Here is a 24229-nt window from a genome sequence, read left to right as displayed (position 1 = left end):
TGTTCCTAGTTCCTGAAGTAAAAAAAATTGGTCATTTTAGCTGTGGAGGAAGCAACTGAGTTACATTTAATTTTATCATTTAGAAATGAAGTTAGACTTGACGTGGAAGGTTTGACTTTAACTCCTTTTCATTGTACTTTTTAAATCTACATATAGTTATATATTGGTTGATTGAGTGACATGTCAGTAAAAACCTGCCATATTTATTATACTTCACAATATTTTTATACCTCTTAGTGTTAGGAAAGAGTATGTTTTTGTGTTTATGCACATGTCATGGTAGTACAGGAGTTGAAACGGGTAGAATTTTCAATTCTGGTTCTTAAATTGGTTCGTCTGTGAGGGTATTTTGGTTAGCATTTGGTTTGTAAACATTGTGTTTAATATATACAAAACTATAGGAGAATTCAGAGATAATGAAGACATTGGACTGCTCTCAAAAAATTTATGAATGGGATGGGGGCACATATCAACAAGTACATAAAAAACAGAACAATATATTAAGTATAATGGGAACTTAGAACAGGATAAGTAATCTTCAGTGGAGGAATTTGGGAGAAATGGGAGAAACTCATATAGAAAGTGGAATTTAGGAGGTCTTTTGGAAATCCCCCATGTTTTGGAAATAAGTGTTAATTTGGGCACAGAGGCAGAAAAGTGTAGGAAATGTAGTGTGGTTAAAACAGTATATATGAGAAGATGGTAGCAGTAATATTGGTAAGTAGGTTAGGGTGAGATTTTAGAAGGTCTGAATATAATTCTAAAGGGTAGTGTGGGTATAAATAGTTTTCTAAAGGCAGTAGGGAGTAATCTAAGGTTGTTGATCAGAATAATACTGAGATCAGGGCCTAAGAGATTTACCTTTTAAAAATAAACTGTGTTCTATTTTGTCTAAAAATTTTTGCCGTGTTAAGTTCTGTATATGTAACATTGATTTAACTAATGGTAGTGTTTTTGGGTTAGTAAAGGAATTCAGAGAAACTCCTGTACATTATTGGAATTGTTAGTTGTGTAGCCTTTATTGATTTGTGGAATCTTTGGCTAGATGGCAAACATTCTCTTAGGTGAGAAACTAAGGCCCAGGGAACTCAGAAACTTATTCAAAAGCGTATAGCATTTAGCGTCAGAACTTGGATCTAGAACCCAATTCTCCTGATGCTTAGTCACAGCTTTTTCTCTGCTCTGCTTCCTCTACTGCATGTTATACTGGAGGATTAGAGTCACGAAAGAGGAAAGATGCCTCTTTTTTTCCTTTAGGGTGTTTATATATAATCAAATGATGTATGGCTACACTGCTTTTCATATTTATTTATTTATTTACTTAAGATTTTATTTACTTATTTGACAGAGAGACAGCACAAGCAGGGGGAGCAGCAGGCAGAAGGAGAGGGAGAAGCAGGCTCCCTGCTGAGCAGAGAGTATCCTGGGATCATGACCTGAATCACCCAGGCACCCCTTGTTTTTATTTAAATACCAGGTTTATTAGTGCAGATCAGTGCTGGAAGAGACATCAGGCTTCAACACTTTTTGTCCAGTTGAACACTTGCAGGAAGCTTCATCTTAGAGTAAGTAGGATTTGAACTGACTTAAGAGGGTGGATGAGTGGAGAAAAGGAATGAGAATAACGCAAAAGCCAAGTGTCAGGAACGGGCATAAGTTGTTTCCTAGCACAGAGAGAGTGGTTACTAGAACAAGAGATTTGTTTCAGAATAATGAGAGAAGTGCATTGTAACACATGGTATTTGATAGACTGCCTTTTTTTCTAACAGAGGGAATGGTTAAAAACCTAACCATTTCTTTGGCTACAAAGAGTACCCCTGGGCATTACTATATTTGATAGTGAGATTTTATAAAGGCAGACTTAACATATGATCTCTTTGTAGTCCTCCTTTCCTCCACCTGGGCTTTGACATCGTAAGTGCATTTTGTGTGGTCCTTGACATGGTAAAGAGTAATTTCAGGTGTTTTGACAAGGTGTAATGATTAAGACAGTGTTAAGGAGAGAATTAGCTCAGAGTAACTGTCTATACCAAGATTTAAATGTTATGCCAGTTAGCTCTGTGGTTTTATAATTGGATTATTTCTATATCTTAATACCCATCCTTCTATCAGATCAGTTGATCAGAAAAGATTAAGATTCTCAATTCAAGGTATCCAGTAAGCTTTCTATGCTCCTTTTTTTCCTTGCAAATTAACTTTAATGTCATGATTTAGCATTAAAACAGCTTGAACTGTCATGATAACAGAGACTGTAAACCTGTACTCCTGGACTGTAAGAATCAAAGAAGTTGGAAAGGCTTTAGAAATAATCTTAATTATTTATGAAATCATTTGTTGACTTATTCTTGTTATTTACATTCATGTGAAATTTGGGTGTCTTTGGGTGTACTTTGTCAGGTGTCTGATTCAGAACTCTGTCTCAGCATGCTGTAAAACCTGTTTTAAAAATAGGTTCGAGCCACTTGTGTCACTGAAAGGTTGTTGACACAATGGAAAAACTATTAAATGAGTTTGCGGAGCAAACCTTGCCTTTACTGAAGAAAGGCTTGTGGTGGTAGTGTTGTTTTTTTTCTTAGATAGAATTTTTATTTCTGTAGATCCAAATAAATATAAATAAAATGTTTATAACATTTCATATACCTTGTGTCTTGTTATAATTGATTTTCAAAATATATTTCTAAGTGTAGCTTGGTATAAACCAAAGTATATTAAAAAATTATCTTAAAAGATGATTTTATTTGAAGGAGGCAATTATTTCCTCACTTTCCTTGAAGCTTTTTAAAAAAATTATTAGTACTTATATATAACCATTTAAATATTCCCCAAATATGTTAAATATCTTCCCCAAATATGTTAAATATCTCATACACTTAATACATGGAGTGAATAAAAATATCCTTTCACATTTTGTATATGAAATGCATATAATTTACACTCTTGGGGGATTAGGAGAGAGGATCTTTATCTTGGTAGATAATCTGGAATTTTTGTCAGTGAAAATTGGGTGAAATGAAAGGAGGGTAAAGTGAAAAGTTGGTATTCTCATAGTTTTTGTACCATTTTTTGTAGTTTGTATTTGGCAAGGGTGAGGGGCAGGAGAGGGGAGGAGAGTTCTAACCAGTTTGGAAAACATGTGTCTTGACAAGCATGTGTCTCAACAAATACAGTGAAGGTGTAATGTCATAAGTAGTCCTGTAGCAGAATCAATGGAAAAAACTTGTGGGATGAAATGTGTTAAAGCTGATGAATTAATTACCCCCCGAGGTCTCCAGGACAGAAAAACCAAAATGGGAGATTTTAAGTCAGTCTCCCACCCTGGTGGGAAAAATGAAAGTAGCCACACCTGACTGAGAAACTTCAGTGGGGGTGAACTTTGAAATCTCTAAATACTCTGTGTGCATATAGTTGGGAATTGACATTGCGATTTTATGATAGTCTGGTAGCTATTTTTATAAATGTCAACAAAGACTGATAGCATGTATTCCTTTTCTAAACTGTTTGCAGTGTTTTAAAAAGGAAATACAAATACTCCCCAGTTCCTGGCTTACAGGATTTTTGATATAAAAATTAATAATAAAAATAATTATAATTGAACAGCTGCCGTATATCCTGGGCTGTGGTAGGTATTTTATGTATATTATCTAATCAGTCACAGAAACCCTCCAGGGTTTCCCTACTACAATAGAGTAGTTATTCCCATTGTACAAGTGAAAGGAACTGAGGTTAGACAGATTCAATTACTTCTTCAATATTACATACTAGATAGTATTTGAATCCAGGTCTTTTGACTCTATGCTCCTCTGTGACAAATGCCAGGGCATTTGTCAGGAATTTCAAAACCTAGTTTTGGCTTGAATTTCATCCGAGACAGAATTATTATCTCAGGAAAGGTAATAAAACAGTCTGGTTTATAACACTGTCAAAAATACAGGCGTCGAATAAATTCTGACTTAATTTTATTTAGAGATTGATCATCTGAACGTTTGACCTTCCTGATAGTGATTTTCTATATATTTGAATCCTAATATGCTTCCAAGAATGATTTATAAACCTCTGGTATTCTGTGGTCTCTGGGCAAACTCTGGAGCGGTAGCATCTATCTGTACAGTCACAGATGTGCGTGTACTAGAGAGCTCGCTGCAGTGCGTTACTCCCAGAATTTCTCTGAAATCCTCTGTGGCCTTGGAGGATCCTGGTTTATAATGAGTTCTGGGGCAAGTGTCTGTGTTTGAACCTGTTTAGGCTCATCTTTAACACCATACCAGAGGCGCCCTCCATGCCAGCCTGGTCTTATGACTGGAGAAGTATTCCAGAGTTAACTGAAATCAGCCTGGAATTAATTCTCTCCAGGGCTAAGGAACCATTAGGTTTAGCAACTGTTTTAGGCAAACACAAACAAGATGCTTATTGAAATGGTCTGTGGTGAATTTCTAAATATTAACAAACTGTGATATCTGTGAAGTCTTTAATATTAATTACTCCTGTGTAATTAACTCTAATATTGGTTTAGTATTTAACATAAATTAATTAAGTTTTTCCAGTTATTTGATTTTAGTTCAAATTGGTGTTTACTGAGTACCAGGGAACATTAAATATGATTATAAGTTTTGGCATCTTTATCAAGCCATCCTTTAGCAACAGTAATTGGCATTAGTTCCCAGATGGGAACTATAGCAAAACTGATCTGTTACTGAGTGAGTGAATTGATTTCTATCCTATGTGAATTTATAAATGAATGATTTCCAGTATAACCTGGGAAATTCTGAAATTTATTTAAAAGTCTTATTTTAAAAAAATCCATCGTGTTAGAAGATTCAAGTGTTATATTCACATAGAAAGATCCTTTTATTATGGCAACTGATTTTTGTTTACTTAAGAAGAACCTGTTGCTAAAATAGTAATGAGGAAGGGTGTAGTATAAGTATAGTCATACCCCCCTTACTCTGCAAGTAACCAGAGTGCCATGCACGCATGTTGTTCAGTCTCCTTTTGGAAGGTGGAAGTAAAGTCGTCTGTATGTTTTTCTCTCTTGCACAGCCTAAAATGACGAATGTGTGATTTCAGTGGAATAAATGGCGTCCAAAGTCACAGATGCTATAGTCTGGTATCAAAAGAAGGTAAGTTCATAGTCAAATCTTTCCATCTCTTAAATATTCCTATTCTAAAAATGCGTGCTTTTTCTTTTGGTGCTATGGAGTTATGTCAAGTATTACCTGAAATAATGACAAATAGATTTCAGCATCTTTCAAGTGGAAAGGGGAGCATCTTGGTTTTCCTTGTGCTAATTTTATTTCTAAAGAAGTTAGAAAGATGATGCTTAACAGTATTTTTTTCTCCACTGTTTATTCCACATTAGTAAAGTAGCTAGATGAATTATTTTCAGCTATAATATAAGCCAAATTTCCAGGATTTTGAATATAATTAGCATTTTATAAAAGCATTAAATTTTTCTTTCCTTAATTTCTTTTGGAGCTAGGTTAGCAGAGCTGTTATAATTTTATAACTTTTATATGGAGAAACTATAGTCTTAATCTGTTTCTTGTAAGCTACAATTCAACAGCTGAATCTTTTCAGTAAAATAAACCTTCGAGGACTGTATTTTTCAAAACAAAATATTAAAATGTTTATTTTGATGTTTTAGGATTAGTTGTCATAACTACTTAACTAGCTGTGTCATCCTATACGTTTCAAAATAAGCTTTGCCAAAGTACTTTTTTATGAAGTGAAAGAGAATAAATGCCTTTTTTGAAAATATAATAATGTATTTACTGTACATGTACAGGAGAGTTTACTCCTGAAGAGTGTTGTTTACACTCTTTAAAATGTATGTTGTTACATGTGGTATTTTTGATTTTTAGTGTATATGGTGAATTATGTTTCTTTTCATACTTTAAAACATTTTTGGTGCCTTATTCTTCGGTTCCCTATTCACAAAATATAATTATTTACATATGTAGAGGTTTTCCCATAGGGAGTAAAATCAAACAATTTGTATATTTAGTTGAATTGGAAGTGGTATTTAGAGTGCTTTAAAGATTAAACAAACCTAGGAATGCAGTCTGTCTGGACGTGGTATTTCTTTTCTGTGTAGAACATACCACAGACATACACTATCACGTTTCATATAAGGTACTGATTCGGAAGTACTGACGTTGATCATACTATTAATTTAGTCTTTCGTAGTTCTATATTAGTATCCTCTTTGCCTTTAAACTTCCAGTCAGCTTAAAAGTGAATTAAATAAAATTATTTTTCATTTCCTACATAGATATTTGAAAACTTTTCTCTTACTGTCTACTTATGAGAGTTAGTAATGTTTATTGAACATCTTATCTATTTGGCTTTTTATGTTAAACATTTCAAACTTCACTGAAGATCATTTGTAGAATGTACTAGATTGACCTTTCTTGGTAACGGAGGGTTTGAAATATTATACTTGCATTCAGTTAGCACACTAATACCCTTCTTATCTGAGGGTCATTTACCGAGCAGCTTTGAATATGTGCTACCAAAAAATTCTCCAGAGCAGCCATCACAGATGTCACAAATTATATCTAGCAAATGTAATCACACATTTAAGTTAGTGAGCCACCAGAATTATATTAATTACTATAATTAATAAGATTTTTATTTGTTCTATTTTTTAATTTTGCTTTTAAATTTAATCTTGAAGAAATACATGCAAATACTTTGAAAGATTAGTGTTTTAAGGCCTATTTAAGAAAAAATAGCAGCCACTAGTACTACTTTTCTTTATCCTTACCCAGCCTCTGGGTTCTGCTCCCCAGAGGCAGTTATTTTAAATTCTGTATAGCTTAAATGAAAGTTATACCACTCCTCATCCCTAGTGGGGAATTAGGAAGGATGGGTCGCAAATGCGGAGTGTGAAGTTTTGGTTTTCATAATTACTTTTGGGGGAATGCTGACATTTGTGGGTTAGAAATCAAAGATGCTAAATGTCATACAGTACTCTAAACTTCTTCTGTAAAGGGCCATATAGTAAATATTTTAAGCTTTGAGGGTCATAAGATTTCTGTCACAACTACTCAGTTCTGCTGAGGTTATAGTACAAAAGCAGCCATAGGTAGTATGTTAAGTAAATGAAATAAATGGGGATGACTGTGTTTTAATAAAATAATTTACAAAAACAGGCAGTGGGCTAGATTTGGCCCACAGGTCTTAGCTTGCTTATCTGTGCTCTAACAGCCCATACTCAAAATGCAGTAGTGCCCTGTTAAATTACATTGATTTTTTTTAATGGTATTTACTTTATGATTTAAAACCTTGCTTTTTCTTGATTATTTCATTATAGATGTTACTTGTTGACTTCTGACTGTATGATAAAGATTTAGCCCCAGTCTTCCTTCCCCCAGTACTCCCAAATGACAACAAATTTTGGTGAAATCAGTATGCAGGGCTGCTGTTCGTGTATGCATTGTTTAAAACTGTGTCATGTAATATTCTATGATATTTTCTGTCTGTGCAACATTTTTCCCCTTTCGTTTGATTTTTCTAATTCTCCAAAGTCTCTGATAGAATTATAAAACTCCTATTGTTGTAGTCCATCACTTTCAAGTACGCCAGTAGTTCCCCCTTTTACCCCCTTGGGAATGGCCTCCTAGAACTCTCTGCCCCATGCTCCACGCTGGGGGGATTGTTCTCCTGTCACACCTCTCATCTGCCATCTTGGTTTTCCCTTTTATCATCAGCCTGAGAGTTCCCTTCACTGCTCTTAGGTCATACAGATTTGTTTTTTTCTTAAATGTATGTTTATTTAAAAAGTCCTTTTAGAAGTGGTTATGTTTCAGTGCAAAGACGACTTGAGTACTGATGCTGATACTTGCTGATTATTTGACCATGGGCAAATAATTTCATTTCTTTGAGTTTTACTACTCTCTACATTAACTTGATAAGGTTCCCAGCCTCTTTTCAGCCATGCATCCCTTTGAAATTGTGATGAAATTTCCAGATGAGTGTATATAATATATAAACATAACAAAGTTTCACATCTGATTTGAACCCCATAAGCCTTAGATTAGATAATTTTTGAAACATTAGTATTTTGACATTCTTTGATTTTGTGACTACCATTTGATAGAATTCAGCTTATAGTAGGAGATATCACTATAAATAAAAACCAAGCAATGTTCACCTTGAATTTTCTTGAATATATATATGTTTAGTTGTAACTCACTTTTTTTTTTTTTTTTAAAGATTTTATTTATTTATTCGACAGAGACAGAGACAGCCAGCGAGAGAGGGAACACAAGCAGGGGGAGTGGGAGAGGAAGAAGCAGGCTCATAGCAGAGGAGCCTGATGTGGGGCTCGATCCCAGAACGCTGGGATCACGCCCTGAGCCGAAGGCAGACGCTTAACTGCTGTGCCACCCAGGCGCACCTGTAACTCACTTTAGTGTCACCTTTCCCACTAGAAAATGGTGACATCTTTTATTTTTTCTTTTGAGTACTGAGCACTAGGTAACCCCAAAGACCATGACTTGATTTGTGGACTGTTATGACCATGAACTCTAATATCAGATGTGAAATTTCCAGGAGAAAATAAAAACAAAATTTTTACAGTATTAAAATGTGTGTAGAAGGTCTAATTAGATATCAGGTACCTTTTAACAAATTATTCTGTGCATGATGTATTTTGAGATTTTTAAAAGTTCTTTAACTTTAAACTTCATTTTGTACTATTATAGCCATCCATAGTCATGAATAATCTGAAAGTTCCTGTTGAAACAAAATGATTTTCAGCCATTAATTCAAAGGAACAATTAATGTCTCAAGAATGGAAGTAGGAGAAACCAGAATAGTTTTCTGTTAATATCAGGCTATTGAATGTTTTTTATAACATAATACTGTTCTTTCATATATCTAGTTTCTTGTTCCTAAGGAGAGGGAATTATTTGTCTATTTAGGGGCCTGAAGTTACATGGTTTCAAAGATAATTTACACACTACGATGTTGACCCCATAGGATTTCATTGTAAATACGCAGGTCAAATTATGATAGAATGGAGTTTTATTTTCGGAAGGTGAATATGTAAGAGAAGGGTGGCCCAGAAATAACCCTCAAATCTAACTTCATCTGTAGAACTGAGGAAGAACTGTATGATATAGATCTTGGTCCTCACCTTTATGGAGTCAATATCCAGCAAGAAAGCTTAAATGAATATGTTTAATGGCTTTTAAATGTAAGCTAACAGTGGGATTCATTTAATGTTTAATTTTAAATGAGAAACTAGCCTGAGTAACATCAACTTGACTGATACTTGAAATTCTCTGCTTTTTAAATAAAGTTCAGGTGTGTGTTTGTACTAAGTACCTACATAGAGCATTTCAGAGTTGCACAGATGATTAAGTATTATGTCTTGGGGCACCTGGTGGCTGTCGGTTCAGTGTCTAACTTTTGGTTTCGTCTCAGGTCATAATCTCATGGGTTGTGAGATCAAGCCCTCTGCTCTTAGCAGGAAGTCTGCTTAAAGATTCTTTCCCTCTGCCTCTCCCCCCACTTGAGCGTGCGCTCTCTCTGAAACAAATAAATCTTAAAAAAGAAGAAGTATTAAATCTCAGCTTTCAGGATGCCTGGGTGGCTCAGTTGGTTAAGCATCTGACTCTTGATTTTGGCTCAGGTCATGATCTCAGGGCGATGGGATTGAGTCCCACATTAGGCTGTATGCTTAGCACAGAGTCTGCTTGGGATTCTTTCTCTCCCTCTGCCCCTCCCCTCTGTCATGCTCTTTCTTGCATGTGTGCTTTCTCTCTCTAAAATGAATAAATAAATCTTAAAAAAAAAAAAAGAAAGAAAGGGGCATGTATTCCAGTTCTGGCTTATGAGATGTGAAGCTTCTGGAACTAGTCTGCCATCTCTTAAAAAGAGACCCAACAATAATAATAGCAAAAGTTATATGACATTTACTGTATGCCAGGCATTTTCTAACTGCTTTACTTTCATGAACTAATTCAACATAGGTAAATGAATGAAATGAAAGAGAAGGTCTGGGGGCACCTGGGTGGCTTAGTTGGTAGAGCATGTGACTCTTGATCTCAAGGTTGTGAGTTCAAGCCCCGTTGGGTATGGAGTGTACTTAAAAAATAAAGAGAGAAGGTCTGTTGCCTGTTTCTGGACATTGGTGCGTGAAGCTCTGCTGCCTGAAGCCCATAGTGACTTGGTCCCATGAGGGGAGCTTGTCAGCAGACTGGGGATGGCAAAGGTGACAGATGGAAGGAACCTGAGTTTTTCAGGATTATTGAGCCACAGAATTAACTCTGGAAATGTCCTACTTGGGAACTTCTTATTGTGAGAGTTAATAAATCCCGTATTTTTTCAGTCACTTGAACTGGAGTTTTATTTCCTTGCAGCTGAAAACGTTCCAAGTGATACACAAGAAATGCATTCTAATGGGATGTGGTTTCCTATGCAGTCTTCTTTGGCCTCTAGATGGTTATAGTAGTAGATAGCAAATTAAGACCTACCAAAATAGAAGTACTGAGCTTCGGACAAATGGGTTTTCATTTTCTCTATTAATCTTTTCTTGAACCATGTTCTCATATGTATTATTAAATCTTTAATGTAATTTTAGACTACTGTGACTCATAGTATGTTACGGTTGAAAGAACATTTGTATTTGATGTTGTGACGTCTATCAGCTTGTAATATTGAACATGTTACTTAATCTGAGCCTCAGTTCCTTCTTTTGTAAATTGAGGGTAGTCATGCTTCACCTGTGTGCCTCACAGGGTTGTGAAGGAATAAAACTATTTTAACTATGATTTTAAAAAGTTTTTTAAAGTGATTTATGAATTGTTTAATAATTACGAAGCATCACTCTTAAAAGTAATATTAGTTATGTATTTTATGAGTTGGGATATAATAGATGAAGAATTAGAGTGGTTTTCTATACTGAACAGTTTCTTTAATAACCATGTTTATAGTGCACGTATTCCTCCTTCCATCTGGCCAAAGAGGTGACTGTATGGCTAAGACAAGACCAGAGATGGTACCTCATCCTCATCTCCTTGGCTACAGTAATTGGCCCTGGTATATCTGATGACCCAACTGTCCTTCTACAAACCCTTTTTCAATTAATCACTTAATTAATTAATTAATTTATTTATTTATTGGAGAGTACACATGGGCACATGCGGGGGGTGGGGACGGTAAGGGCAGAGGGAGAGGGAGAGAGAGAATCCCAAACAGGCTCGAGGCCCAGTGCAGAGCCCGACGTGGGGCTCAATTTTACAACCCTGAGATCCTGACCCGAGCGGAAGTCAAGAGTTGGCTACTCAACCGACTAAGCCACCCAGATGCCCCTAGCCTTTTTCTTTTTAATTAGAGCTGATGGAAAAGACCCTTTTGCTTCTTTCAAGGAGCTAGAAGGATGAAAGTCTGCAGCAGCCAGAAGAGAATGAGACAACACTGGAGTGGGTCAGGAATAGGGAAAAAAGAGACACCCACAGGCCATCATGGTGCTCTAGTCCCTGGATTCACTCCACCCTGACATTCACTTCACTCCTGAACTTTGAGTTGTTTAGCCATGTCAGGAAATAAAGCCCCCCCTTTTTGTTGATGCTAGTGTGAGTTAGATTTTTACTTGTAAAAGAGTTCTGACTAATGCAGAGACAATATATATATACATTTTACTGAGGTATAACATACTCAGAAGACCACACAGATTTTAGGCTTTCAGCCTTATGAATTTTGACAAACTGAACACCTGCTTGTGTTCAGGACTGTTTGTGTCCTGTTTGTGAAACAGAACTCAGGTCAAGAAACCATGATACCAGCTCTGCAAAGCCTTCCTCCCCCTCTTTCAGTCGTAACCTGCCCTCTTTGAGAGTGACCACTATATGAGGCAGTGCCTTAATGGGTAACAAGAACATAGGTTTTGGAGTTGGAAAGCTGAGATTTGAATCCTTGTTTTTGAAAGCCGGTATGATTTTGAACAGGTTGCTTAATATCTAAGTTTCACTTTCTTCATGTATATAAATGCTATTTTTTTGTATTTAATTTGAGGATTAATTGATGATACATGTAAAGTATGAAGCAAAGTGCTCCACAGGGTAAGCTTTCAATAAATGAAAGTTATTTCTATTATTATTACTTCATATTCCCCTTATGAGATGAATTGCTCCTCACACTTACCAGAGTGCTTTATTTCATGGATTCTAAAAATTCTCATGAGGTTAAAAAAAGATCCTTACTCTTACTTGTAGATGAAAGACCTAGAATGTCAGGCTCCTAATATTCAGTGCGAGGACCGCAGGTATTTGTTGGTGTTTGCTGTCTAACACTGTTACAGTAAAGTCATGATTAAGTGTAATTTATAAAGCCCATCTGTCTTTGCTGCAGTCACTGGTCATGTTTTCCATTTCTTCCTTTTAAATGTTACTTACTTGCCAAAAACAAGACTTGTCCTACCAGAAATAGATTGGTTAGTTTAGTTACTAAAATATTTGCCTTTTCACTTAAGATTTTTCTCCCCATTTTAGTCATGAAGTTCTTAATTTTCCACCCTCATCCATTCCCAGGTTGGGTATTTCTAGCATAAATAATTTGAGTTTTAGTTTTGTTTACAAGGAAGAAAGAAGCTATGCTGTGCAGTAGTCACGATAGTTTGACTTCAGAGATCATCTAGTTTCTGTTAAACTTTTTGCTTTATAGATAAGAAACCTGATGCCTGTAGATCTAATAACTTGATCATAGTCATTAATTAGTAATAAAGCCAAAACCCAGGTCTACTGACTTTCAGGTCATTCTTCCTTCTGTACTAAAGTTGCTTTGAAAAATGAACTGAAGAAACGTCTATAAAATTTCCTTGTTTAATTTGAGAATTTTTTTAAGATGACTTCTGATGAGAATGTGGGAAGGTATACATCTTGTTTTAAAAAGATGATTAGTAATATATATACCTATCTGTTGATTTAACAACGGTGATGGCAATGATGATGATAGTGCCACCACACATTTAAATAGCATTTATTTTTCAGAGCGCTTCCATTTCTATTTTTAGGTTTCATTTATTGTGATAATGAAATGACTTAGTGCTTATATCAAGATATTATAAGAAGTTGTATAAGTTTCCTGGGGCTTTCATAAATAGGACCACAAACTGGGTTGCTTAAAACAACAGAAATTAATTTTTTTCACAGTTCAGGAGGCTAGAAGTCCAAAATCAAAGTGTCAGCAGGGTTGGTTCCCTCTGTAGGGAGGCTTGAGGGAGAAACTGCCCCATGTGTCTCTTCTAGCTTCTGGTGAACACAATCCTTGGTGTTCCTTGGCTTTCTCTGATGCATCATTCCAATCTCTGCCCCCATCTTTACCTTGCCTTCTTCACTCTTCTTATAAGGACATCAGTCAGTGGATTTAGTTCCACTCTAAATCCAGAACGATTTCATCTTGAGATCCTTAAATAATTACATCTGCAAAGACCCTATTTCCGAATGAGGTAACATTCCAATGTCCTGGGCAGACGTGAATTTTTTGTGGGATACTGTTTTCCCCACTATGAAAGTATGTCTAAAGCATATGATTGGATTGGTTTGAATGGATTCCATGTGAGGATGTGTAGCTTTATGTCCTTCTGTGTAGCTGTATACTAGACCACCAGTGTTGGGCTGAATAAAAGATCAGGATCCTCACTATTTTCTTCATATTCTTAAATGTTAAGGTTGTGATATACTTAGCTCCTCCTGTATGAAATGTTAAGGAATAAGTTTGTAATAGAATTAGGCACAATTTTCTGCTTCTAGTTCTTATTAAATACATAGCTATTTATGTTCTTTATTTAATCTAATTATATGAGGTTTAGTGTCTTAATTATTATAAATAATAATAACATTCCCTTTAAAAAAGTGCATGTAAATTATACTACAGTGTGTATTTCTTAATGTTCTGGTCTTTGAGGGTCGTCAGATCTATTTTTTGATAAATTTTTGACTGTCTCTTAAAATTCCAGTTGTTTCTATTAGAACCAAACAATATTGTATGTAAAAGTAAATATTTAAACGTGTATAAAATATTAATCTGTTGTTCCAGATATAAAATTATAGCAGTTGAGTTAAAGTATGAAGTTTGAAAAATTGAAACTCTTATTGAATCAAATGTATGAGAACATATTTTTTTCTATTTTTTTTCATAATTGCTACAGACTTTTGAACAATCATCTATCTCTTTGATATTTCAGGATTTTGTATTTGGGGCTAAGTATGTACAACATGTTAGACTGATTATGTGCTGGTGGACATATTTGGCTTACCCGAATGATTTTAGGTTAACTGATTTCATTTTTATTTGCTAAGCTTGAGTTAGTTTCTTAACTTTCCTGAGCTTAATTTGTCTATATTATTGAGGTGAGAATCCTTAAAAATCACTATGATAAGTAAACGAGATAACATATTAACACCAAGTGCATTGTTGGTGTATAGTAGGTGTTCAATAAATATTGCTGAAAAGCAATTCCTCTGCGCTCTGTTCTCTTTCACTAACTATGGAGTGTTGTTATTAATAATATATTTGGATAACTAAAGATTTTGGTTTAGTAGTTCTTCTAAACTGAACATTTTTCTATCTATTAAAATAGAAAAACATCAAATTTTTTTGTATTTTTGAAAATTTTGTACTTGCATTATTTGTTCTTTCCCTTATCCTTTGCTTTAATTTCTAGCACAAATAGTTTTTTTTCTCAGCATATGTCATTATGTATTTGAGATCATTTTTTTCTTTCATGGCAAAGAGAGGTGCGTTGGGAAGAAACAAAACAAATGATATATTAAAAAGTGGATAGGTTAGGGTCACCTGGGTGGCTTTGTTGGTTAAGCATCTGTCTTGGCTACGGTTATGATCTTGGGGTCCTGGGATCAGCCCTTTCAGGCTCTGCATTCAGCAGGGAGTCTCCTTGTTCCTCTCCAGTTCCCTCTCCCCCTCCCCCCACTTGTGCTGTCTTTGTCTCTCTCTCAAATAAGTAAATAAAATCTTTTAAAAAGAGTGGGTGGATTAAATAAATAGAAGGACAGGTATAGTTTCTTAAGTTTAATACCACCTAACTTCCCATAGTATTTGCAAACAAGTATTTAAATCCCCGAACTTTGCTTTATTTTTTCCCATAGTATTTTCCCATAGTATTTGCAAACAAGTTTAATACCACCTAACTTCCATAGTATTTGCAAACAAGTATTTAAATCCCCAAACTTTGCTTTATTTTTTCCCATAGTATTTTCCCATAGTATTTGCAAACAAGTATTTAAATCCCCAAACTTTGCTTTATTTTTGACTCTTTCCAAAAGTTCTTTAACTTTCAATGCATATGGAATAGAAATGGCCTTTTCTGATATTTTCCCCATCAGTGGTTGTTTTTGTCTATTAATTACAGCTTTGGTCTAGAATGCATTGTGGTTTATCTCTCTTCCTTTGCTGTGAATTTTCATTTCTATGGGCTTATCTCCATTTGTTGTTTAATCAGATTAAAGTAGTAGTATTGTAGGTAAATTAATTACATTGCACTGAAGCAAAATCCTGAGGGAAAGCTCAAGGGAATTTCAATTTGGGTAAAAATTCAAGTACTCCAGTGAACTGATTTTTCAGACAGATCTTTAAATGGTTGAGAAACCTTCATTTCCTTTTTCAGACAGATCTTTAAATGGTTGAGAAACCTTCATTTCCTTCCTTCCTTCCTTCCTTCCTTCCTTCCTTCCTTCCTTCCTTCCTTCCTTCCCTCCCTCCCTCCCTCCCTCCCTCCCTCCCTCCCTCCCTCCTTCCTTCCTTCCTTCCTTCCTTCCTTCCTTCCTTCCTTCCTTCCTTCCTTCCTTCCTTCCTTCCATGTCTCCTTACCTGAGGCTGTCCCTGAGATTGCCTTGTGCTAGAATCTAACTTCTTACTAAGGAAACAGAAATTAAAAGGACCTTAGAAAGTAACCATTCTAATACTTTGAGTTTACAGCTGAGGACACTGAGAGATAAGGGAACAAGGTTTTGTTTTGTATTTTAAATCTAGTCTAGAGATCTTGTCAGCTGTACCATGAAATATAGAACTTCAGGGCGCCTGGGTGGCTCAGTCATTGAGCGTCTGCCTTTGGCTCCGGTCATGATCCCAGACTCCTGGAATCGAGTCCTGCATCAGACTCCCTGTTCAGCGGGGAGCCTGCTTCTCCCTCTCCCACTCCCCCTGCTTATATTCCCTTTCTTGCTGTCTCTGTCACATAAATAAAATCTTTAAAAAAAAATAAAAAAATAAAAAAAAGAAATACAGGACTTCACTTACACATAAGTGTAGCAGAATCTATACTTAATTGAGATAGCCAGTTCAACTCCCATGGGTAAAGAAAATGGAAAAATAGAAAAAAAAAATACCTTGCACTTTTCCCTAGCAGTATCCTTCTGGGTTGCTACCCAGTAATGTTTATAGGTCCAAGGGAACCTATATTCAGTACTCCTGAGTATCCAAGTACTGGTTTCACAAAAACACTTTCAGTAGAAAATTCTTTATCTATTTTTAAAGTTTTTGCAGCATCTTTTTTACCACGTTTAGACACTGTGAATACATAAACACCTAAATGGTATTTATGTTTGTCCTCTTTAGAAACTAAGTATTTGGTAATAGAAGGTTTTTGTTTTTGTTTTGCAAATACTTTGATACATCAGAAATAGGAATTTGTACATAGTACATAACTTCTTTGAAATGCTGTGGTTCTCTTATTTATTTGCTTATGACTTTTTTTTTCCTTTTGGATAAATGGAGTAGTTATTCCATTAAAAGGAAATATCTAGTTGCCAAATACAAGACCCAATAATTAAAGTAGTTGTTTATACAGGTATGAGAAAATCCAAGAAGCAATGTTATTTGACTAAAGTTGAAGTTTTTAATGGATAAAGCTTCTTATACCTCTTGGGAGTTGGAAAGAAAATTATTTCATGACATACTGGAAAACTAGTTTCTAACCATTTTCATTTTCTGATGAATAGATTTAAAATAGAAATGTTAGTCAAGGATATAATGTTTGCCAGTTATATTCCCAGTATCTTGCAGTCAGTTTATCTTTAACCATGGTAACAGACGTAGTGGTGAAATAAGTTGGTAGGTTGCCACTGGCTGCCTAAAATTAGGCAAATGTACCAGCTTTGAAAAGGCCTAAGAGTGTCTAAAACACTGGTGTTAACCTGCTGTATGTTTATAGTTCCACAAAGAATAACATTTATAAATGCTGTTTAACAGAGTAACTTAGAAGCTAAATTGTTCTTTGCCATATGGCCTGAAGAGTTTATTCAAATGAAAGCAGTTAATTCAATACCAAGGATTGATTCATAAGAATAAAATGCTGAAGAAGGTATACAACTTAAACATTTCAAATTTTTGCCTAAAATTAATATCCTTATTAAATGGTTATACTCTACTTGTTCATTTAAAGTGGTATCTTACCTTAGTTTGCGTTCTGTCTTTAGTGTCTTCCCACCCCACCCCATGATGGGATTAGAAACACAGGTAAAGAGTTCTGGTTTACCTTGTTTATGGAGAACTGGGTTGGTCTGTGGCTCTAACCAGGTAAAAGACAGTATTATAAAGAGAAGTCAGGTAGTTTTATTAAAATTTAATTCTTTTAGAACTTTAGGGAATGAGAAGATGAGGTCTTATTTTTCCAATCTCAAAATGGTAGACAGTAGGATATATTTTTAATTACTGCTTTATGGATACTGTAACACTTTGTTATATGGTTTATTTTTATTTACTGGTAGAAAACTAAGGAAGTTGCTAGGTGAAGCCTTATTACTTTGATTTCATATAGGGAAAATTCAGTACATTTAGTTTTACCAGTACAGGTTGCCTTTTAGGATTAAAGACTTTTATTACCAAGACTCTCCCTCTCTCTGTCCAGAAACATAATGTCCTGGTAAAATTTGCATCTCTGTATAGTTAAATAACACTTATGGTAGACCTACTATGTATCAGGCACTGACTGCTTATCTTAATACAGCTCTGCATCATGGGGGAACCAAAATGCAAATAACTATTATACTTTATGGTAAATGCTACAATAGAATTATTTTTTAAAGTTCTGTGGGAAGTTGCATGAAGTTCCATCTAAATTTGTTTTTCCTTGGAGCGCCTGGGTAGCGCAGTCGTTAAGTGTTTTCCTTCGGCTCAGGGCGTGATCCTGGCGTTCTGGGATCGAGCCCCACATCAGGCTCCTCCGCTAAGAGCCTGCTTCCTCTCCCACTCCCCCTGCTTGTGTTCCCTGTCTTGCTGGCTGTCTCTGTCTGTCAAATAAATAAATAAAATCTTTAAAAAATAAATAAATAAAAATAAATTTGTTTTTCCAGTCTCTGTTCTGTCACTACTTTTATCTCCTAAATATTTTTCAGATTTGCTATGATCTCCCTTCCTTCGTTCTTTTCTTCTTGTTGCAGTTAAATATTTTCTCCTCACAACCACCAGGATAGTTTACGTTAAATAAAAATTGACCTTGTCTTTACCTACTGAATAATACTCTTCTGTGACTTCCTCTCACGTGTGGTAGAAACAAGTTTCTTCACAAGGGCTTTAAGGATTTTTTTTTTTTAAATCTAATTTCAGTTAGCTTTCTAGTCTCATCCAGCCTTTAGCTTTTGTTCACTAACTCCATCCTCCACCAAATACAACTTTTAGAAGTCTCCCCATGCTGTTTTTCACCTTACTGCTTGGGATGACCACGTCTGCTTTTTTTTTTTTTCTTTCTTTCTTTTTACTTTTCTTTCTTTCTTTTTACTTTTCTTTCTTTCTTTCCTTTTCTTCCCTTCCTTCCTTTTTTTTTTTTTTTTTTTTTTTTAAATCTTGACCCAAACTGATTCTTAAAACTCAAAACTAGTCTTCTCCCTGAAGGATATCTTTCATAATCCCATGGAGACTGATTAGGTCCCAAACTAGTGCTCCTTTTATTACAAAAGTTGTATGTGCTGTGTTCATGGCAGGCGTGTAGTACTTTTTTTTTTTTTTAAACCTTGATTCTTTCTCTTTTTACAAGTATGCAAAGTAATGTGGTAGTTACCTACCATCCTTCACATATCAATACTGTTGTTATTTGTTTGTTGTTAATTACTGTTGTGAACTCTTGGCTTAAAGATATTTGATGTGATTCAGTGCCTTGTAGTTGTTCATGCTCAGATGTTCTGTCTTGCCTCTGGGAGCCTATTCAGGTGGCTTCTGAGTCTCTAGTTATGTTGGTGTTCCTTTGAAGAAACAAATTTGAAATGGGAGCAATCCTTTCTGCATAGAGACAGGGAAAGCTGTAGAGCGATCTTGATCCTTTTTACCATCCTATATATAAACATGCTGAGTTGGTGAAAAGAGTTATAAATTGAATTCATTCTGCTCCATTTAAGAGCAATTACAGGGAACTCTTTTTCTATAAATGCAATTTTTCTTCTACCTCTTTGTTACCGTGGTATTTTATGTATTCTGGCATTTATCATTGCTTGACTTGTATTATAATTAATTTCCTTCTGCTAATCTGTAAGGGTAGAAATCATTATTTTTGTATCTCCATTATTCTAGTGCCTTAGCTTATAGTGGGTACTTGGTAAATGTTTGCTGCTTTGATAACAGTGCTGTTAAGAGACAATATTTACACTAAACTTCTATTTAGTTCATATAGTTCTTCATTATTATATTGAGTGCCTAGCAGGTGCCATGCACCAAGCTAGACACTTACTCAAGTAACTTAATTTATTTAGTAGCAATATGTGAAATAGTCCGTATGCTGAATATCTATTACATTAAGTGCTAATAAACATAATGCTTTAGCCTATAGCAACATTTCCCATAATGTCAATAGGTGTTAGTAGAATAGAGGGATTTTGTGGTCAAAAAGTTTGGGAGATACTGAGCTAGGCAAAGATAAAAAAGTTTTTGATTACAGTATTTTATTATGCAAATTTGTGTTGCATTAATTACTACCAAAGAGGCAGACAGGGAAGATACCATTTCTCAATTTATTGGACTTAGTTTTTTCCCCTTAAGTGTTTGTGGAATATACTTAGGAAAATGCTGGCCAAGTTACATAAAAGAATGTGGTGCAGTGGAAAGGGCATGGAGTTGTAAGTCAGAACTTGGGTTTCTGCCCCCAAATACTAGGCGTGGACCTTTCTGACCCTTCTTTAAAAGTTCTCAGTTTTCTCATCAGTACAAGAAGTTAATACTGGTCTGTACAGTGCAAGGCTGCAAATCGTTTACAGAGCACTTAACAAAAATTAGTACGTTTGTACAGTCTTAGTGTCAAGATAAATAGTTCATCATAAATTTAACAAATATTATAAGTATTTCATTTCTTCTCTGCAGAAGTTTTCTTAAATCTCCATACCAAACATTAAAGGTATAACTTCTGTACACATACTTGAATCAGTAGCAGTTTTATAGCCACCTGGATTCTTACAATTACAGCATATCTCTTTATTTTTTTAAAAAGACTTATTTATTTATTTAATTGCTTGGGAGAGAGAGAGAGCTCACGCACATGGGGCAGGGAGGAGGGGCAGACGGAGAGGGAGAGAATCGTTCAAGCAGACTCCCAGCTGAGCAGGGAGCCCAGTGGGGGCTCCATCCCAGGACCCCGAGATCATGACCTGAGCCAAAATCAAGAGTCGGCTGCCAAACCAACTGAGCCACCCAGGTGCCCCACAGCATTCCTTTTCTTGACCAATGATGATGGTGGTCCAACTCCCTTAGATTCTTATTCTGAGGAATCTGGATTAAGCACCCAGAAGCAATTTATCTTGTTTTTTCTCCATTTAAATGTTATCCTATATACATAAATGGAAGGAAGCCAAACAAATTAATGTATTTGATTTTGAATAATTTAGATCTGTTTCATGGTCTCATTTTTTCTTTCAAATGATTGAATGAACAGCAGTAATGTTAGGTATTTTCTAAAATACAAATGTACTTAAATAACCAACATATATTAATACTCTTGGCTTTGAAATTGCCTTAAAAATATGATACACATTTTTATGCTATTTATAGCACACTGTTAGAAATATGTAAACAAGGAAGGTACTGTCATCTTGATTGGTATTATGCACACATGGTTTAGTCAGGGTTATGTTTGAGAATAATAAACCAGAATATATCCTATGATAAATACTGAAAGAATGTAAATAAGAATGTAAATTGAGTACTTCCTTGTCTCATGGTGCAGTATGAGGGAAAAGGAAGCATTGGGTAATTCATCCAAATGACATAATAGCTAACTTTTATTGAGCTCTTATGTATCTGTTACTATTGTTAGCTCAGTATGTATTAGCACACTGAATCCTCATAATTACCCTACGATTAGTATTAGCTATTTTACATATTTTTAGGGCTGACTAAGTTGGAGTGAAGTTTTGTGTTTTGCTTTTTTAACAGGGTCTGATAGCTTCTCTACTGGCAAGGCAGCCAGGGAGAAACAAGAGAGACAGAAGTATCTGACGGTAGTTAGGGGTTAAATGCCACTCTTCACAGGCACCTTAGTGATCGGAGCCAAGGCAAGAGAACATAGGTCAGTTTTGTGTAAGGATGTGAATGAAAATACTGGTAGGTAATTACTGGCTCAGCTGTGGAGCCAGTCACCTGGATTTGAATTCCTGTATTCTGCTACTTATGTTTAACTTTGTATAATTTAAGTTTTTGTAACTGCAATAGGGATACAATAATATCTGCTTCATAGAGTTGTGAGGATTAAATGAGTTAGTACATCTAACATGTGTCTGGTGCTTGATAAATAATAAATGCTAACTCTTTATTATTGTTATTAACAATATTAATTGCCTTGACTGACAAAGGACTGGAAACCAGAGACCCTAATATCTTTCATCAACCAGGGCTGGGGCTTTCCATCCAGGCCAGATCCCAGTCAGTCCGTGGTTGGTTATTTTAGAGATAGGTAAGCTCTTACTGTCATCTTGAGGGGTGTAAAAGTTGTTTGTTTTCAATGAATATTACCCAATACCAACACTTTTTTTAACTTTATATTCAAGTTACCCGTAATTGGTATACATATTATTTCTCAAACAAAACTCCTGATAAAGATATTGTTGTTAAGTGATTTCTCAAGGGGAAAGGTTAGGGGAGAGATTTTTTTTTTTTTAAAGATTTTATTTATTTATTTGACAGAGAGAGACAGCCAGCAAGACAGGGAACACAAGCAGGGGGAGTGGGAGAGGAAGAAGCAGGCTCCTAGCAGAGGAGCCTGATGTGGGGCTCGATCCCAGAACGCCAGGATCACGCCCTGAGCTGAAGGCAGATGCTTAACGACTGCGCCACCCAGGCGCCCCTAGGGGAGAGATTTCTAAAAATGGGAAATTTCTTCAGAAATCTTTCTCTACCATAATAAATGAGAAAGCCTAGAGAAGTCAAAGTAGTAATTTGACTGAAGTCATTGAGGTAGTAAGTGGTGAGGCTGGAGTTTAAATCTAGGAATTTAGTTCTATGCCCTTACTACTAATTGGTTCTCCTCCTTTTAAAAAGAAACGATAAAACAAATTATTTTAGAGTGAATATAGATTTTCTGATTTAATTTCTTTTTGTAATGAGGGTAATGTCTTACGTTGGCCATGTAATAGGACTAGCTTCCATTGTTTTAAAATTTGCTTTCATTTCTAAGTGTAGAAGGACTTTTTTCCGGAAAGCAAATACTGTGGTGTCAACAGACTATAGTTTGATATTGTTAGATTTTTAAAATCAAATCAGAATGGAGTTAAATATTAAGTCTGATATGTACAGTATCCCTGGTTGATGTCTTTGTATGATGCAAATTAGCACAAGACTCCTTTTTTATTCACTTGGGTGGTATATATTAGAAATTCCTATGAGGAAAATCCTCATTTATATAACCTCAAGCAAAAGAAACTGCACAGAAAGGCAGACCATTGAGGGGTGCCTGGGTAGCTGGGTTGGTTAAGATCCTGACTCTTGATTTCAGCTCAGGTCTTGATATCAGGGTGGTGAGTTCAAGCCCCGTGTTGGACTTCATGCCGGGCATGGAGACTACTTTAAATAAATAAATAAATAAATAAATAAATAAATAAATAAATAAAGGGGCGGCTGGGTGGCCCCAGTTGGTTAAGCATCTGCCTTCTGCTCAGGTCATGATTTCAGGGTTCTGGGATCAAGTCCCACATCTGGCTCCCTGCTCAGTGTGTCTGGAGGGTTCTGCTTCTCCCTCTCACTCTTCCTCCATCCTCTCCCTCTCTCTCTCTCTCTGAAATAAATAAATAAAATCTTTAAAAAAAATAGAACTCTTTGCAAATGCAGCCATTTTAAAGTTTATTTTTAGTAATCTTTATACCCAATGTGGGGCTAGAACTCACGACCCTGAGATCAAGATCGCACACTCCAACTGAGCCAGCCAGGCGCCCTGACAATTTCTTTATGTTAACATTTATTTTCTCAGTTGCAGTGAACTATAATTTACACTACAGAATGTTTAAATATCTCAAATCCTTTGGGAAATAGATCTTACCAGTATGCAAGTTAATGTTAGGCCGATATTAAAATTCATTAATAATAATCTACATATGAACACACAAAAAAAGCAAAAGCAGTCTTCTGGATATAGAGATGAAAAGCCTGCTATGAGTCAAAATTTGATGGAAAAATTTTTTTCATTTCAAATTCCCCTAGGATCTAAGGTCTTCTGTGTGTGTGTGTGTGTGTGTGTGTGTGTGTGTATTTCCCTATAAACTCTTGTCATGTTATTTTTATTTAAAGAAATTTTACGGGGATGCCTGGGTGGCTCAGTTGGTTAAGCATCTGCCTTCGGCTCAGGGTCATGGGGTCGAGTCCCACATCAGGCTCCCTGCATATCGGGGAGCCTGGTTTTCACCCTCCCTCTGCTCCTCCTCCCTGCTTGTGCACACTCTCTCTTTCTCTCTCTCTGACAAATAAATAAAATATTTTTTTAAAAAAAGATATTTTACAGAAATATAGCTACTCTTTTTTTTTTTTTACAAAACAGCTTTATTGATGTACAAAGAAATGCCATAAAATTCACTTGTTTTAAGTATTCAATTCAATAATTCTTACTGGGGTGCCCCGGGGTAAGCATCCGACTCTTGGTTTTGGCTCAGGTTGTGATCTCGGGGTCATGAGTTCTAGCCCTGCATCAGGCTCCGTGCTCCTCAGTTGTAGCATGTTTGAGTACTTCAATTTTTTTTTTAATTGCTCTGTATAATCCCACTGTGCCACGTTTTGTTTATTCACAATTGATGGACATTTG

At 35.6% G+C, this 24229-nt stretch overlaps 1 protein-coding gene across 1 annotated transcript in view; it reads left to right on the top strand.

Annotated features, from left to right (window-relative positions):
• The window catches only part of PHTF2 (putative homeodomain transcription factor 2), a 114472-nt gene that overhangs the window by 24843 nt on the left and 65400 nt on the right, over positions 1 to 24229 (top strand). The window contains exon 2 of the mRNA XM_045793394.2: positions 5038 to 5117. Within this exon, the coding sequence (XP_045649350.2) occupies positions 5073 to 5117 (45 nt within the window). The 5' untranslated portion in view covers positions 5038 to 5072. The remainder of the gene's footprint in view (positions 1 to 5037; positions 5118 to 24229) is intronic.

This window comes from Ursus americanus, chromosome 3 (genome assembly GCF_024610735.1).
Source record: "Ursus americanus isolate L20-20 chromosome 3, mUrsAme1.1.p, whole genome shotgun sequence".
Classification (NCBI taxonomy): Eukaryota; Metazoa; Chordata; class Mammalia; order Carnivora; family Ursidae; genus Ursus; species Ursus americanus.
The sequence above is the reverse complement of the archived record's forward strand: the minus strand, read 5'-3'. Positions and strand labels throughout refer to the sequence as shown.